Source organism: Varroa jacobsoni, unplaced genomic scaffold (genome assembly GCF_002532875.2).
Source record: "Varroa jacobsoni isolate VJ856 unplaced genomic scaffold, vjacob_1.0 scaffold_949, whole genome shotgun sequence".
NCBI classification, from domain to species: domain Eukaryota; kingdom Metazoa; phylum Arthropoda; class Arachnida; order Mesostigmata; family Varroidae; genus Varroa; species Varroa jacobsoni.
The window spans coordinates 244,677-259,635 of NW_019213851.1; the positions used below are offsets into that span (position 1 = coordinate 244,677).

At 43.2% G+C, this 14,959-nt stretch overlaps 2 protein-coding genes and 1 long non-coding RNA gene across 5 annotated transcripts in view; 1 reads left to right on the forward strand and 2 right to left on the reverse strand.

The window, feature by feature from the left end:
- LOC111265259 (uncharacterized) overlaps positions 1-14,959 on the reverse strand; it is a 102,206-nt gene that overhangs the window by 53,849 nt on the left and 33,398 nt on the right. The gene's annotated exons all lie outside the window — the stretch shown is intronic.
- The window catches only part of LOC147752839 (uncharacterized), a 55,055-nt gene that overhangs the window by 16,171 nt on the left and 23,925 nt on the right, over positions 1-14,959 (reverse strand). Inside the window, exon 3 of one of the 3 annotated variants that reach the window (XM_086970411.1) lies at positions 1,193-1,375. The exons of the other annotated variants lie outside the window; for them this stretch is intronic. Coding sequence (XP_086826537.1) covers positions 1,274-1,375 — 102 coding nt within the window. The 3' untranslated portion in view covers positions 1,193-1,273. The remainder of the gene's footprint in view (positions 1-1,192; positions 1,376-14,959) is intronic. 3 annotated transcript variants of the gene reach the window in all.
- The window catches only part of LOC111265260 (uncharacterized), a 32,269-nt gene that overhangs the window by 11,524 nt on the left and 5,786 nt on the right, over positions 1-14,959 (forward strand). The window lies entirely within an intron of this gene.

The window sequence follows — 14,959 nt, forward strand, 5'->3', positions numbered from 1 at the left end:
AACTAGTAAGTGAGTTAACTATTGCGCCCATTATGCAGCCTACGCTAGTTACGAAGTTAGTTATTATCAAGTTGCTGCGCGGCTAACCAGGCCCAAGTTTCTAAAATTAATCAGTACAATACCGCTATTAAGGGAATAAAATAAATGTCTAATGTGAAAGTACGAGCAAACCCGTTCTTCCGCTCGATTTAAATAGCTGTCCATTAAACCCATTGCCGAAAGATACTAGGTTTTCCATCACTACCAAATGTTGCACTACATTAATGATGAGAGACAGTTCACTTAAAAAAAGTGACATCCAACGATTAGTTGTGGTGGTGACGGGTGGCCTTATCGTTGGAGCTGATACAAAACGTCCAACTGTCTCAGTAACTAGCTGCTCTCAACTTGCTGACCATCTTTCGATGAATTTGGTTCTGGGGGAACGGGAAACTCTGGAAAAAACAACAGGGAAGGTGCTGCCGCTGTTCAGCCTATTCTGCTGCGTTTATTGCACTAGGTAGGTAGATAGACCCGGGCAAAAGATGGCATCCACGTCCCACCGAATAAGACTGTTACCTATATGCCTGTGCTTGGACTGTGCTACGCTCCTTCAGGTTGTCGTAAGCATGGTCCTGACGATGATATTCATCTGGGAAACTACACCGACATCGGCAGCGCCTGAAGGAGCATTTGCAGGAGTAACAATTACAATAGCAAATTGTGGATTAGTTGTTGTAGCAAAAGCAGCACTCGTCACTGCAGTAGCTCAATCGACAGCAGTTCCTATGGGCTTTTCTGTGGACCTCATCAGATGTTTCCATCTAATCACGGTCCACCCAGCTTTGTGCAAGAACTAAAACCGCTTCTATGATTAGTACCGTTATTGTTATCATTCATGGCCATCTAAACCGATTATTTGGTTTATGGTATCACCCATCGTCTGACACACAGATAGCCCTTTTCATTTTTCCAATAGTATTTGCTATTTCTTGCCTTTTCGCTAAAGTATACAGTAAACAATAAAGATGTATTGTGTTCTGTCGACTTCGTTGGTGTTGAGTAGCATGTTTCAATTAACTTTGCAGTTGAGCATAGCACATAATAGCGGATGCTCGCTCTAGCACGGATTTTTCGAGCCGTCCGTAAAGGTAGCATGGCATTTGGCGTGCGACAAATTTTCGGCAGTACGGCTGGCTGCGGACCCACTCACCGTTAGTCCAAACATCAGTTTGTTTCCTTCAAAATGGCGCTCGTGTATGCCGTACTTCTAATAATCCTGACTGAAAATGTGTTATCGTAGGTACTTAGCGATGCTAATGATGTGGTCAGCGGACTGTGTCAACCAATGTGACAAAAAGATCGCGGTCAAACTTCTTCGGTTGGAAACGATGAGCTGAAATGAAGATCAAAGCACGAAAGCCATGAATTGAAAAACTGTCCCATAGTTGCGCTGTACTTGCATATGGATTACGATGAAAAGACGCACACGGCTAGCCAGTCCTATGTGTCGTCTAGGCCAATTTTCAAGTGTGCTTCATTACATATAACTCTTGTAATGCTTTTTTTTTTTTATCTATCTTGAATATTTCAACTTAAAATATACCGAATCGTTACAGTCATCTCTGGTAACTTACAGAACTTGAGCTCAAATCCCTCGTTTTGGTAGATAATTATCCAGCTGGCCAACATACTAATGTCAAGTTGAGGCAACATCGTCGGTGTTTATGTTACAGCAGTGTAACCTTACAGTTCAGCCGGTCATGAGCATTGTTACTTCGTTAATCTACAAAGCTTCCTATTATATAAAACAGAAATCTGCAGAGCCTACGAAAAATTAATTCGTAGAATATGCACAATAAAACTCCAATTTATTGAATAAGAGGCAAATTACATAAACGTACATTTATTTCTCATCGTATCCTTTCGGGAGACTGAAGTACTTGGACTAGAAGTGGTTTATTTCAAGGCTTTCTGACGAAATTGAATTGTCCTAAACGAAGTAGTAAAAGTGATTTGATTGATACAGCCGATGACGACAAAGCCAATATCCAGGAAAATGAAATATAATTCCACAACACCAAACAATCGCTAAAGGTTGTTGGGTTCATTGTCCTGATGCACTGTCCTGCGACTGAAGAAAATACGCGGACGGTAGATTTTTCGATCAAGATTTTATGTATTCGTGCACTGATGATACTATCGCTTCGATAACTCTTCACGAATGGTTATTATTTCATGTGAACAGTGTAGGGATGTTACAGTAGCTTCAAAGAAGTTTATGTTGTATCAAAGGATTCTGCAAAAACAAAAGTATCCATACATCGAACCCACGAAGAAAAGCGCCCCGTGGCTGTGACGTCACCGGGGCAAGTTGCCCAATATTATTATTGACGTTATTAAAGATATCATAAAGGTAGAAATGCTCATTTGGGTATTGCGGTGGGGCATGACTTGTCGTATGACGTACGATTAGAGTTAGTAGAAAACATTGTATCTTTCATAACTAACCTCCAGACGGCAGTGAATGTTTTTGTAGATACAAGGTCAGCAAAGTTGTCGCCAAGTGCACACAAGGCCAGGAGCTTATATAGGTGTACGCATTTATACGTGGTAACATTTCTGGTTTCGAACAATCCATACTTCCGCTGTTTGGCAGCCGAGCATAGAATTAAAAGGGAGACGGGCGTTTGTATGTCTCCCGTAATTCTAACACCATATACGGTCAGACGGCAAATCAACAAGGAAAAGTAACTTAGCTACCTGTATATACGGAGGCATGCCCTTGCAGAGGCATTCGGAACTGCCTGTATATGCGCTAGAATAAACATTGGATTAGCTTCTCAGTTCGCTCTAATCGCTTCTATCAGGTTCATACCGTAAAGCAATGTCTTCTGGTTTATTGCTATGTACAGTATTGTACATAGCAATAAACTAGAAGAAGAAGAAGCAATGAACTACAGTATTGTACAATTTTATTTTTTAATTTTTATATAATGTTATTTCAAAGGAGATCAGCGGGGACTGCAACTGTCTGTTCACTCATGTGCCCCTATTTGGCCACGGTTGTTTTTATACTGCCGTATATATTGTTCAGTTTACCGCATAGTCTAAAGCTGTTCGAATTACTACTAGTGCTACCAAGTGCTACAAGTAATGTTGTAGCAGCTTCCTGACGTCGCTCATCCCCCGAAGAGCAGCACGCTAAGGGTGATCTGAGCCTCAACACTACCGCTGCCCACAGTCACGATCTTTACGTAGCGACCGCGCAGGAAACGCAGCTAGAGTAGCTCGCTTAAACCGCAAGAGCGAACTAAACGATACGACACTTTCAAAGCAGCACTTCACAATGACGGGGACCGCATCAATAACAGAAGCAGACGCCGCAACTTTGCCCGCCGCTGGCCTGCAAAGTTGAAAGTAAGTCAAGTGTAACGAATGCTCTACGTCCGCGTCGCTTCTGTGTTTCCAGTGTTACGTCCGGTATCGCCGTCAAACATTCCTAGCACGGAACTAAGTGTGTCTATGCCCGGGTTCGAACCTAGACCTCAACATGTCCCTATGACTAGCAGACAAATATGTTACCTACAAACTATCATGGGGACATGTCTGCATTGCCTATGCAGCCAATGCAGAATCGGCACCCTATTGATGGCTGCAGGAAATGAAGCAGCGTTAACAGCAGCGCAGATCTTCATGGAGCTAGATGTAATTGGCAGGTAAACGCCTCCCGCCTCCTGGCTCTCTTGGATTTTGACTTTTCTTTTATATATATATGTATATAAGAACCGCTAAAGTTACGTTTGATTTGAAAACTCAACGTTTATTGAGCTTTGCCCACTGAACGGAACTGACAGAGTATCTTGTCATGTAATGAAGTCAAGACAAAGATTGAATTTTAGACAATTATTGTTGTAAGCCAACTTTTCGAAAACTATTTACAATCATGACGTATTTCATATAGTATCATGACGAATAGAACGAGTGTTCGTCTTATGTAAACAGCCAATCTTCTCAGCTATTGGAATTGCATGTTAAGGTTGGCAGGATCATAAAAATGCCAACAATTTAATTAGTTGTCTCCTCTGAATCTAGGGTAGTACATTCAATGCACAAGGTTGTTAAGCAGTTTTGGCACAAATAGTGAACTTCTTTCGAAGTTAGTTCGTTCGTTGAAATGTAGTTGACAATAAAGCGAAATGCTAAAAACTTAGAGTTTCAAAATAAACTTTGGCAAAAGCTTAAGCCATTGTCTACTGCTTCAGGGATTAGCTTACCACGCCGTGGTCTACCGTTTCCACTAGCAACAATAGCATACGAACCGAAATTGAAAACGGAGCTATTATCATTCCTTTTACTGAAAGCCAGCCATTTTATTTCTCACGTCGTTCCACGTCGCCACGTCAGTACCCCCGGCTGCCGTTGTCCTCTCTCCCGTGTGGTCCTACTACGAAATTTGTCACCAAACAACACCCTAAGAAACTTCATAGCTATTTTTTACTCCCCTGTACGCTTCTCTCATCTTTTCCGTGTGTATGGTACCTCACGTGCCTCCCCTCAACAACGACAACTTCAGTGACGTGGTGAAGTGGCAACTTCATTTTGCATGCAGAAGCGTTGCCATTCAACACCACGTCGCCATCGTCAGCAAGAGTAGCGGCAGCAGATTATCGCAAGTGCTAAACGAGAAAAGAGGATCAACATCATAAGCATAACAGCGTGCTCCTCACCGCTGCTGCCCCTCACGTTGCCTCAGTCATCGCGGGAATAGTCGCGATTGCTGTTGTTGTGGTTGTCTAGTTAAAAGCAACAAAATTCTGAGAGGGGGGTGGTGCGGCGTTTAAGAGAGAATGAATGGAAGGGGTGTCTGACTGATAACTTGTGCCGATACCGACGGCGCCGCGAGTAAAAGCTTCAGCGCCAATCCGAGGTTAGCCCGTAAAACTTTGGCGGGCAAGAGAATTTTTGTATACATCAACGTTGTCACACGTTTTTTTATTTCTCTTAACAGCAACAACAGCATCGGCAGCAGTCCCGATGATGACGCGAATGATGATGTAGTATTTTCTGTTTTTCGTTCGCACGCACAAGAACGCCAGCATAGGTCATAGATGTGGGCTCCCACGTTGACGTTGCACACAACAACGATTAATAGATGAAGAGAGGAAATCAAACGCATCCATTGTGTATTATTTGCCATGGTAGCGATCCATAGCTGTCGATGAAAATATATCAAATCTTCTATAGCCGTTTAAATATTCCTGTATCTTGCTTCTATTACGCATCGCATATAGAATTTCTGCGTAGAACGAAAATTTGAAAGTGGCATACGCTCATAATTTTTCTGGCCTGTTTCTTTTCTTCTATTGCAGTAAATGTGTGAAAGTCAATTCAGGTAAAAGTATAATAACAAAATGCCCTCTTGTGTGATTTTCGATGCAGTGATGCTTGCCTGGCGCTCATAAAAACAAATAAGAACAAAGAGATTGCTAATTTAAAGCTCGACCAGCTCTAGTTTCGTTTCAGGATTGTGATTTGATCTCGTAAAGCTCGTTGCGATCGATAGTGAACCTCCCCACAACAGGTTGATCGCCTACGGTAAAAATAGTCATATTTTGAAATATGTTCACTTCGTCCAAGGGTTTACTCTGCCCAGTCTCTTCCCGGTTTATTTAGATAAATTTTTCGGCCGGGGAGCGGCCGGTAAGGGAAACTGCCCATTATCGTTACTCTTTTACAAATTTCCCACACAAATTGTTAGTCTGTATCGCCGTGCATCAAAGCATTGCCATAATTTGCTACACTGGCATGCATATTATTCCTGTGTAAGCCAACAAACACATGAGAAAAAAAACGGTGCAGGTACACGAGCAATTGTTGTTTTCATATTTTTAAGTTACTGATGTCTTCCGCGGGAAGTTCAACTTAGCTCGACTCGGCGTGGCTTGACAAACCCTCTCCCTCGACCAAAGCAGTGCCCCAAAGTACAATACGTGGTGGGCGTTGGTCATTATGGAACAGACTATAGTAGCATGGACCGCCTGATAGCGGCATGATAATCTGGCTAAACCGTATATGACTGGCCTGACCAACTTATTTGACATGACTGCAATGGCCAATTATCGTTAGTGCAGCTCGCCCGTCAGGGGCAAATGCTTTAAGACACAATGAATTGGGCACTGCACACAAGGACAAGAAGACTGCCACGACGCGTTCTGGCTAGTCACCAAGTCAGTAGCAGAGTCCCATAAGCACATCTTATATACGATTACTATATATATCCTGCATATATATATATATATATATATACAAAAGATAGATGCTAAATTGTTAGCCAGCTGTGGTTCCTAACCACGTCCGGGGTACAACTGTGCATTAATGCCTCTGTCATCACAGATATCGGCGTTTTGGTTCGTCTTGTAGTAGAGGTAGAAAGTTAACTGGCTGGCTCTCTTATCCCGTCATCTTCGTTCTTCTTGACGTTGTCATCGTAAAATGTCTCACGAACTCAGCGTCCGATGCAAGACTGCAGAGCACTCTAGCAGCACGCTACTGGTGTTGGCTTTTTTGGATCACCGTGGAGTTCCGTGTGTATAGGTTCAATTACGCCATCGTGCTAACACGCACGGTGGCAGGTACTTTTTATCAGATAGTAACAACAGCATAGTGGTGAGGTGTGCATCGTCTTAGATACTTAGGCTTTGTAGCTCGTGCTAGCTACTGCATATTGAGCCTTGTGGCTTCGCAGTTGCTTGAGGACAAAGACGCCATGCTACAAACTGCGTGCGCTAAAAAGTTTCAACTTATTCCATTAGCGGAGCTTGCAAAGGATACAAGGACACGCGGGAGGTCGAGGCAAGGATAGCAGGGATCGCGGAGCTTACGGGAGCTGACGTCTTCACCTTGGATCTCTAGGTAACAAGTGAAAAATTATGAGTCATTAGAAAAGAGCAACGGATAAGATATCGCCTGTCGATACTGTCGTTGCTATGCTGGTACGAACTGGCCAGTGACTGGCACGTTAACGACGCGTCGCCATTGACAACTCACTTCACTGTATCCGATATGCAGCCTAAAATCTCGCACGGTCCCGCTAAACGGCGATATACTGACGCGTCCGGGTTCAACTTGAATTAGATCCGTCAAGTAACTGTGGCCAGCTGCTTTTTTGATATGGAAGCCAGACGGACAACAGACATTGCTTGTATATCAAGGGACAACTGCAATGTAGAGTAATGGAGGTAATTTTGCCTCGCCAGTCGACGTAGTCCGTTCTATAAGTGATTTGTAAAATCGCATCCGTTCGAATAGCTTGTTTTCATTTGTTTAAGGAATGAAAAAAAAATGTTCTTGTAAGTAATGCTGTTTCATAATATCTCCTATCGAGTCTAGGTTAAATCAGTACTTTCTATTGCAGATTCAGAAAACTTCAAAAGATTGCATTTGAACCTTTATCTAGGCAATGCTTGAATAAAATAAAAAAACTATGTTATTCAACGATGGAGTTTGTAGATGAACTCAGTTACTATACCTCCAAATTCCGATTCTATGAGGCATATTCATTCAATATGCATGTATTTGTCTCACAATATTCAACAATCAATTTCCCATTTCACACACTCATATGCGCCGTTGGCTCGAAAATTTCCCAGCAATTGTTATTACTCTGAAGAGTTGCACCGGGTTTTTGTGGTTACCACTGTCGTTTTATATTATGTTATACATATCTAGGGAAGCCTTCGCCGCTTTTCGCTGAGACAAATAGGTTATAGATTGCCTTCGGCGAATGTGACAGTTTCAATAGGGCCGTACTGGACGAAGTTGGCGCCACTTCTCTTAGCTTGCGGTTTTACCTCCCATCTCTCTTCATTTTTTATGCTATGTTCGTTTGCCTTTTGCGTGTGCATAGATCTGTAATGTACGTTTATGCGACTATCCGTCCAAACGGTCCTTGTTTGTCCTGCATCATCCGTTCAACACCGTTCGCCGTTGCTCTCCATTTTGTCATTCGAACAGCACCGGCACGACATACATAACAGCCAACAGCCCCCGCGACAGCCACTGCGTATGGCTACATATAATCACTAAACGCCGCGTGTAGTACCGTATCGAACGAATCGAAAACCAACAGATGGCAGCCTGCGCGGCTTTCTGACGGTAGCGCGTACAGAACCGTGTTAGCTGTTCTACAATTAACCGGAAACTTGTTTTTGGTAACTTGCCGTCACATTACTTCATGGCCGTCGTCCACCCGTGCAAGTTGAAGAAGAGGGGCACAGGCGACGAAATGCATCCAGAGTGAGTTATGCGTAGAGCATCCTGTGTACTTCGCGGTGATAGTGGTACACGAAGAAAAACCAGAACAGTGTATGAATAACGGTAACAAAGGAGGCGTCAGACCGAAGATGAAACGTCCAGCGGGTGCCAATCAAATCGATAACCCATCATGCTGCTCACCCAATTGTGCCGTTAACCATCACCAGAGGTGGCACCATTGAAGTTATCAGGTAAAGGAAAAGCTGCAACTCCTGCGGCCGTCATGACTTGTCATCTCAACATGCGCCCGTTACATTGCTGCCCAGACGTGACTTAACACATCAGTACTAAATATACACGCTGTGGAAACTTGTAGCTGCGAACCTACATAGGCCCGTGTGTTACTAAAGGAACTATAAGAAGGCCGCTTACCAGCCCATCGTCATTTGTCGATTCATTCACTGACGTCACCGCGCACAACGTCAATGTCAATAAACACAAAAGTTCCACCATATTTCTAATAGCAAAGGCCTTTAACAATTCGATATGTATTTTGTTAATAAAAATACAGAAAATAATAATCATCTACTCAAGCGAAAGGAAAGTTACAGGAAAACTTTGCCATTGCTTTACATAGCAGCATTTCTCAGCGAGATACTGCTATAATGAGGCAAAGTCAACAACGATATAGGTCGGTGAGTACAACGATACTCCGTAAAATGAAGGACTTTGAATACCATCGAGTGTCGTCCTTCTCAGAGAATAATTCTTATTATTGTTATTGATGCCGTTTTTAACATGCATCGTGCCCACTTTTTTTTTGTCCTATACTTATTCAATGAACACAAACAACTCTCTTTTTTATCTGGTAGGCTAGCTAAAAATATAGATGATAGAACGTTACTTTTTTTTGGGCGATAATTATTGTCACATCAATGCATCTGGCAGTGTGGGCCACTGATACGATGGACATATAACATATAGCAACATAACAGATACTATTCAAACCAACGCTGAAGTAAACGTTTTCGATATTTGAATAAATATACGTGCATGATCGCTAGTCTACTTACAATATCGATAGGAGTTTTGCTGGCACTTTTATTATTCCGGCGGAGAACGCAATCGTCATCTTCTGCTGAAACTGTATGTTTTTCAAAGAAAACCAGGTTATGTAGCTGTCATACCTACTTGACGACCAACAATTTTTCACGTGCACTTCGAGGGCAAGCCTTTGATTGTTGCCATCTCGATGTGGCCAGCAACGTAATGGTCATAACCCCCTTCCTTAGTCCACGACCCGATCCCCACAGCCATGCTCTTAGCCAATTAACTAGACCGCGACGATATCAGCAATGACATGTCCGAGCTTTGAAAAGGGCTTCAGGCGTTTGTCTGTTTACGAATGACGGTATTATAATATGAAATCGAATAACGAAATTGATAACTATCGTAAGGCCTTGAATTGACGGAATGATATAGAATGTCTATGTTCACAAGGTAGCTAGCTAGCTCATAGAACTAATCTCCAAGCGTAATATCTTACCTTTCGTCCAACGTTCAACGTAAACAACGGAATCGCTTCTCGTTTTTACAACCGAACACCTCTGGAACTCATTTCATTATGTATTTACCGGCTAAACAGCGATAGTTGAACTTTTCACTATTCGATAATAATTTTATGTATTTCGAACATGATAGAGGTTCTTGCTGTGCAAACACACTTGAAGTGTTTTGAGGCTCTCACTGTGTTAGATTGCCACCACGATTCATTTATGCCAGGTATGAAATGGGTCGCGCTAACGGAAATACACCTGGGTCCGAATTTCGGATCCGAGCATGGACACACTTTGTTTTCATGCTGGGAACCAGCCATCGGTAGCACCAGACCTAAAACTCGAGACAACTCGCAGTTAGGTGTAAAGCTTGGAAAGCGTACATACTGGCTGGTAAGATATCTTTGAATAGTTTGAGGCTGGTTTCAATATAAGGCATTACTATTATTTTTTTCTTAATATATATACCCGTTTTCGTTGTCTTAAGTATACTTACAAACAGAAACCAATGGTGTTACCCATTCGTATAGGTGTTCACTAGTCAACTATAGTAAGCGTACTTGGGTCTCCGATATTCCGACAGAAGTGGAACACCACGACAAAACGCAATATACTATTTTCTTCTTCTTCTTCTTCTTCAAATAGCATAATATCCCGTCGATGAAGGTATTATTGCCAGTAGCATCTATTCCTTGATATTCTGATACCGCCTTAGATTTTGCCTAAACGTTGGAAACCAGCTGAGCGCTGACCAGCCCATATCAACAGCTTTAGTAACCGACAGAATTCCGAGCAGAAATCAATACATCGGTCGTTTTCGCTGCCGCTGAATAGAGCTACAGAATGGCGACGACGACAGCGGTCACCAAGCCGCTAGCTCAGCACCACAAATACCCATTGGGCTCCCTATTATAGGTTCGTATTGTAACTACATCGTGAGTGGTAGTGGAAAAGTATGTCGGTACAACTAAACTGAATACACAGGTGCAATTGAAAGGATAGAGAACTATAACTGCGGGCAATTTAGCAAAAACGACCCGACATTTAATCTTAACTTTGAAACACAGCCTGCTCTGAACGACGTACTCGACTAGACCTCGTACGTTCAACCAGCAATTCTACGGGGTAGTTATAGTAATACCGGCGTTATTATTTGTTAATGGGTTTGAATGGATATCTATCATATGAAGGCTTTCTATTTTTAGTTTCCAATAGCTTCCCCTTGTCACTTTTTGCCGGCACTCTAACGACCGAACATTGGAAAGATCTCAATGGATTGTCGGCAGCTTCGACTATGGGATCCCAAGTAATTACGTCTACACACTTAGATGAGAGCGAATACAACATCAGTAGACAACAACAGCGGTAGTAATGTTTCTTTTGTAAAATTCGTTGTATACCAGTCTAACAAAAGAAAAACAATGAAGCTTCTTTGAAGTCGTTCTCGGCGACTATAAGTTGAAAGTTACGGTTAGTTTGCTTTGTTTTTCCCTTGTCCTATCGAGCTGATGCACATTGTTCATGTAGATCTTTGACTAAAACAGTTGTTCTACCTCGTATTGTACCTCGTTTTTAGCAAAAGTGGTCCTGTTTTACCGCTATGGCTACTTTTTGGTCATTACCTATACCTACAATTATAGCTAGTTTGCCATCCCACTACTTGTCATTTTGGCACCATAACGTCGTAGACTTTGAAGGACGGCAAGCTCGAACGCACCCTCGAAATTTAATTCCCGCAAGCTGTTGCCTTTGTCTTCAGGCATTTTTAAGTCGACTGCTAGACCTTATCTTTGCCAAGCCTGAAAGATACGTGTCAGTGTCACTTTAGCGCCACAAAGGTGCCTGAACATCTGTTGCGATGACAGCGTTGATCGGTCCGTGCGCATTATCGCCTTAAATGAACTTCTCGAAAGAAAACTTGGGTTCATAGTTGGCTCGAAGGCTTTGAAGAAGTATAGTGTTCTGAATGTCACTAAATGCGCGGAACGTCGTCAAGGGCACGTCAAGGCTTCCGTGGAATCCTTTCTTGATCTTAACGCGTGTCTGAATCGTCGCCAAGCTGAAAACATCTAATTGCGTCTCGAAAAATAGAGGTTTTTCTCCCTGGCTTAAACTTTCAACCAGCAAATCGGAAATGACACAAAGTTTTCACATCATGCCTGTGACACTAGATGGAGCAATTATTTTCCAACCGGCTGAAATTTCCGAGCATCCTGAATCAACTTTGTGTGAATTAACGGTAAGTCCCGAACTAGCCTCTATATAAATGGGTGCTGCCATGCCTGTTTTTCATGTTCCCACAGTATCCATTCTCAGGTACGCGACAAATCGAAATTAATAGGTAGCGAACAGAACTTCTCATTAGCGTATTCCCTCAGGTCAGAACAGGAGATAGTGAACACACGTTTAATTATTTATACCTTTCCTTAGAATATATACCATATATTCGGCGTTATTTAACTCCAATTATGCACGAAATGGTTATATTGCCGCGTAACATTTACTATGTTAAGTCGTGAGGCAGCACAGCGGTGTTTGTGCTGCGCGGCGTTTTAGCTGCAAAACGCTTTCTATCATGCTTTTTTTCGGTTTTTCTATGTTTTCGCGTGCGGCGTTTCCAGTTTTTTGTTCACGCTAGGCGCGCCACCTAGGCACACTACACGCAACTAGTCCCTCTCGCTCACTATTGTCTATCTTTTTACTGTTGTCCACGTAGCTGCAGGTATGACTGTATCAAGGGGCGTACATTGGCAGCAGCGATATGGCCTTTTGACGTCCGTAACGTTCCGGCCCGTGTCTTATCCAGTCACTCGCTCATTCATTGACCTCGGTAAGCGAAAACACTAGTAATAATGGTAGCAATCTTGACTGAAGCGGCTGCAAATTATTCCTTCCGTCGTAAATTTGTTCCGAGTAGCAGGACGAAAGATCGGCGGTGCCGTGGTTCTTTCAGCTGCGTTTGTCTTTCTCCTAGCGAGAACATATTATAGTATGGTGACACGATACCCCCTTTTCTCCATTCTGTCAATTCGGCTTGCCGTCATTATTCACTTCGTTCAACGGACGCCGCCCTTAAGTCACTCCGTGAGATATGGGGGATGTTTTACTGCCTAGTGAACTCTCTGCCAATGCTGTTGTGGTGCACCGGGCTGGTGAACGTGATCGCGCTCAATGGAACGAATGTTTTCCCAGTGCAGCAATATGGCAGGGCGGAAAAAAGAAAGAGATTCGGAAGAGATATGCCGTTCTGCTTGTTGGTGTGACACAAGGGGTAGCAGTCCCCTTTTCCCCCCAGCTCCCTTTCCTGTACGACGGTTGCCAGATAATAGCAAATGTCGTGCTCAGTGCCGCTTCGGTGGACGCATTGGACCAAATAGCACAAACCACAGCTGCGAACGGCTAGGTGTTACGGCGTACCTGATACTATCATCGTCGTCATGACCGCTAGTCCCGCTTTTGCACACTTTATTACCTTATACAACGGGGCAGATTGCTGTACAGGCTTCGATCCATAGTCAGAAACGATCAATCAATCAACGATTGACACGCTCAAAAAATATCAGCCGCCGTCATCATCAGATAATTCACTAAAATCCTTTAGGATTTGTACATGAGTCGTCGGCTGCTTAGCCGACTAAGAATCCGTATCCATAATTACCACAAGTAAGTATATCTGCACATGCACATGTTCACAGTATTTACACATGCACATGCATTTGTAAAGATGTCCACACGCATACGGTAGTTGAATGCTAGCTATCTTGCCACTGCGACTGATGCACTGACATTCGCCACCGCGGATCGTATATTAACATAGGTATTTCTATTATGTAAGCTAATTGTACCTTTGACTTATTCTCTATACTCGAATTCCGATGCTCGTGCTCTGCGTAAAAAGGCGTAGTATGAGACTGTAAACAGGCATCAATACACCGGACTGTGCTTCTGCACACTTGTGAGACTTGCCGGGTCCATACAATGCACATCCCCATTATGCGAACGATGTAGTGGTTCTGGAAAATAAACCGATAGCCTAGACTAGCATTAACTTAGACGTGCTGTCGTGGGACGACCGTAAAAGCCGTTATGGGTGAGAAGGGTGAGTGCCATAGATGACCGTTCCATATGCCAGTTGTCCATGGTGATCGATGGGCAGCAGTTTCAGATAAATCTTGCTTTTAATTTCTCTCAAACGATGGCCTGAAATGTTGCGGTACGCGCACCCATCAGGCATCTCCTCTTCCAAGTGCGCATCTCTGTTTCGGTTGTGAACAGCCTTGCATCGCTTACGCCGATCACCCTCAACCATTTAGATATAGATGAGTTCGTCTACAATAATGTCAAAGAAAACGGTGAAGCTTATTGTTTAGTTGCAATGTTCCCGTCGATGTTGGCTTTCCTCAGTCGCGCAAATCCCCACTCCCCGTTTTCTCTATTTCCCACAACCCTTCGTCTCGAGTCACCATTTGCAGCCGTTGCTGCCACTGCAGACGTCGCAGCCATTGCTCATATCAACGCTTTCAGCGGCTATTGCAAGTCGTTCTCCGCAGGGATCTCATTAACAAAAAAACAGCAGGGCGATTACAATTTTTTCTCGGCACAGCAGCTACTTGCGTATGTGAAACACAGCCCCACTCACAGACCTTAGCTGAAGTGGCAGTTCTGCAACAATTACCGAGTCACAAAGATAGCGGCGGGGTCGCCGCCAACAAAATGAGAGGTCCGCACCACCAATAACAAAAACCGATATATAATGAAACAATAATAAATGACATGTCAAATAATAACTGTGTTCTTTTTTAGCCATGTCTCTTTACGTTGTTTGTTACTGACTGACATTAATATCGTTGTTGCCTGTAGCAGTTCTCGCGTTTACGTTGGCTGTGAGAGTTCTTTAGACGTATCGTCAGAATCAGAATTGATTTCCCGATGCTGATTTCTTTAATTGAATGCGACATAAGTCAATATCGAAGGGCAACGAGGGAAGTGAACTATAATGTGTGTATGAGTATATACAACGCTTAAGTTCGACACAGTCTCACATATAAAGGTTTACGAAGCCCATTTTCTCTAAACGGGTGTACCTATCTGTGCGCTGGTCTCTGCTGCTACGTTAAGATGTTTAGAAACCGAAAGGAAGACAACACATTGAGGACCCCTCGAGCCAC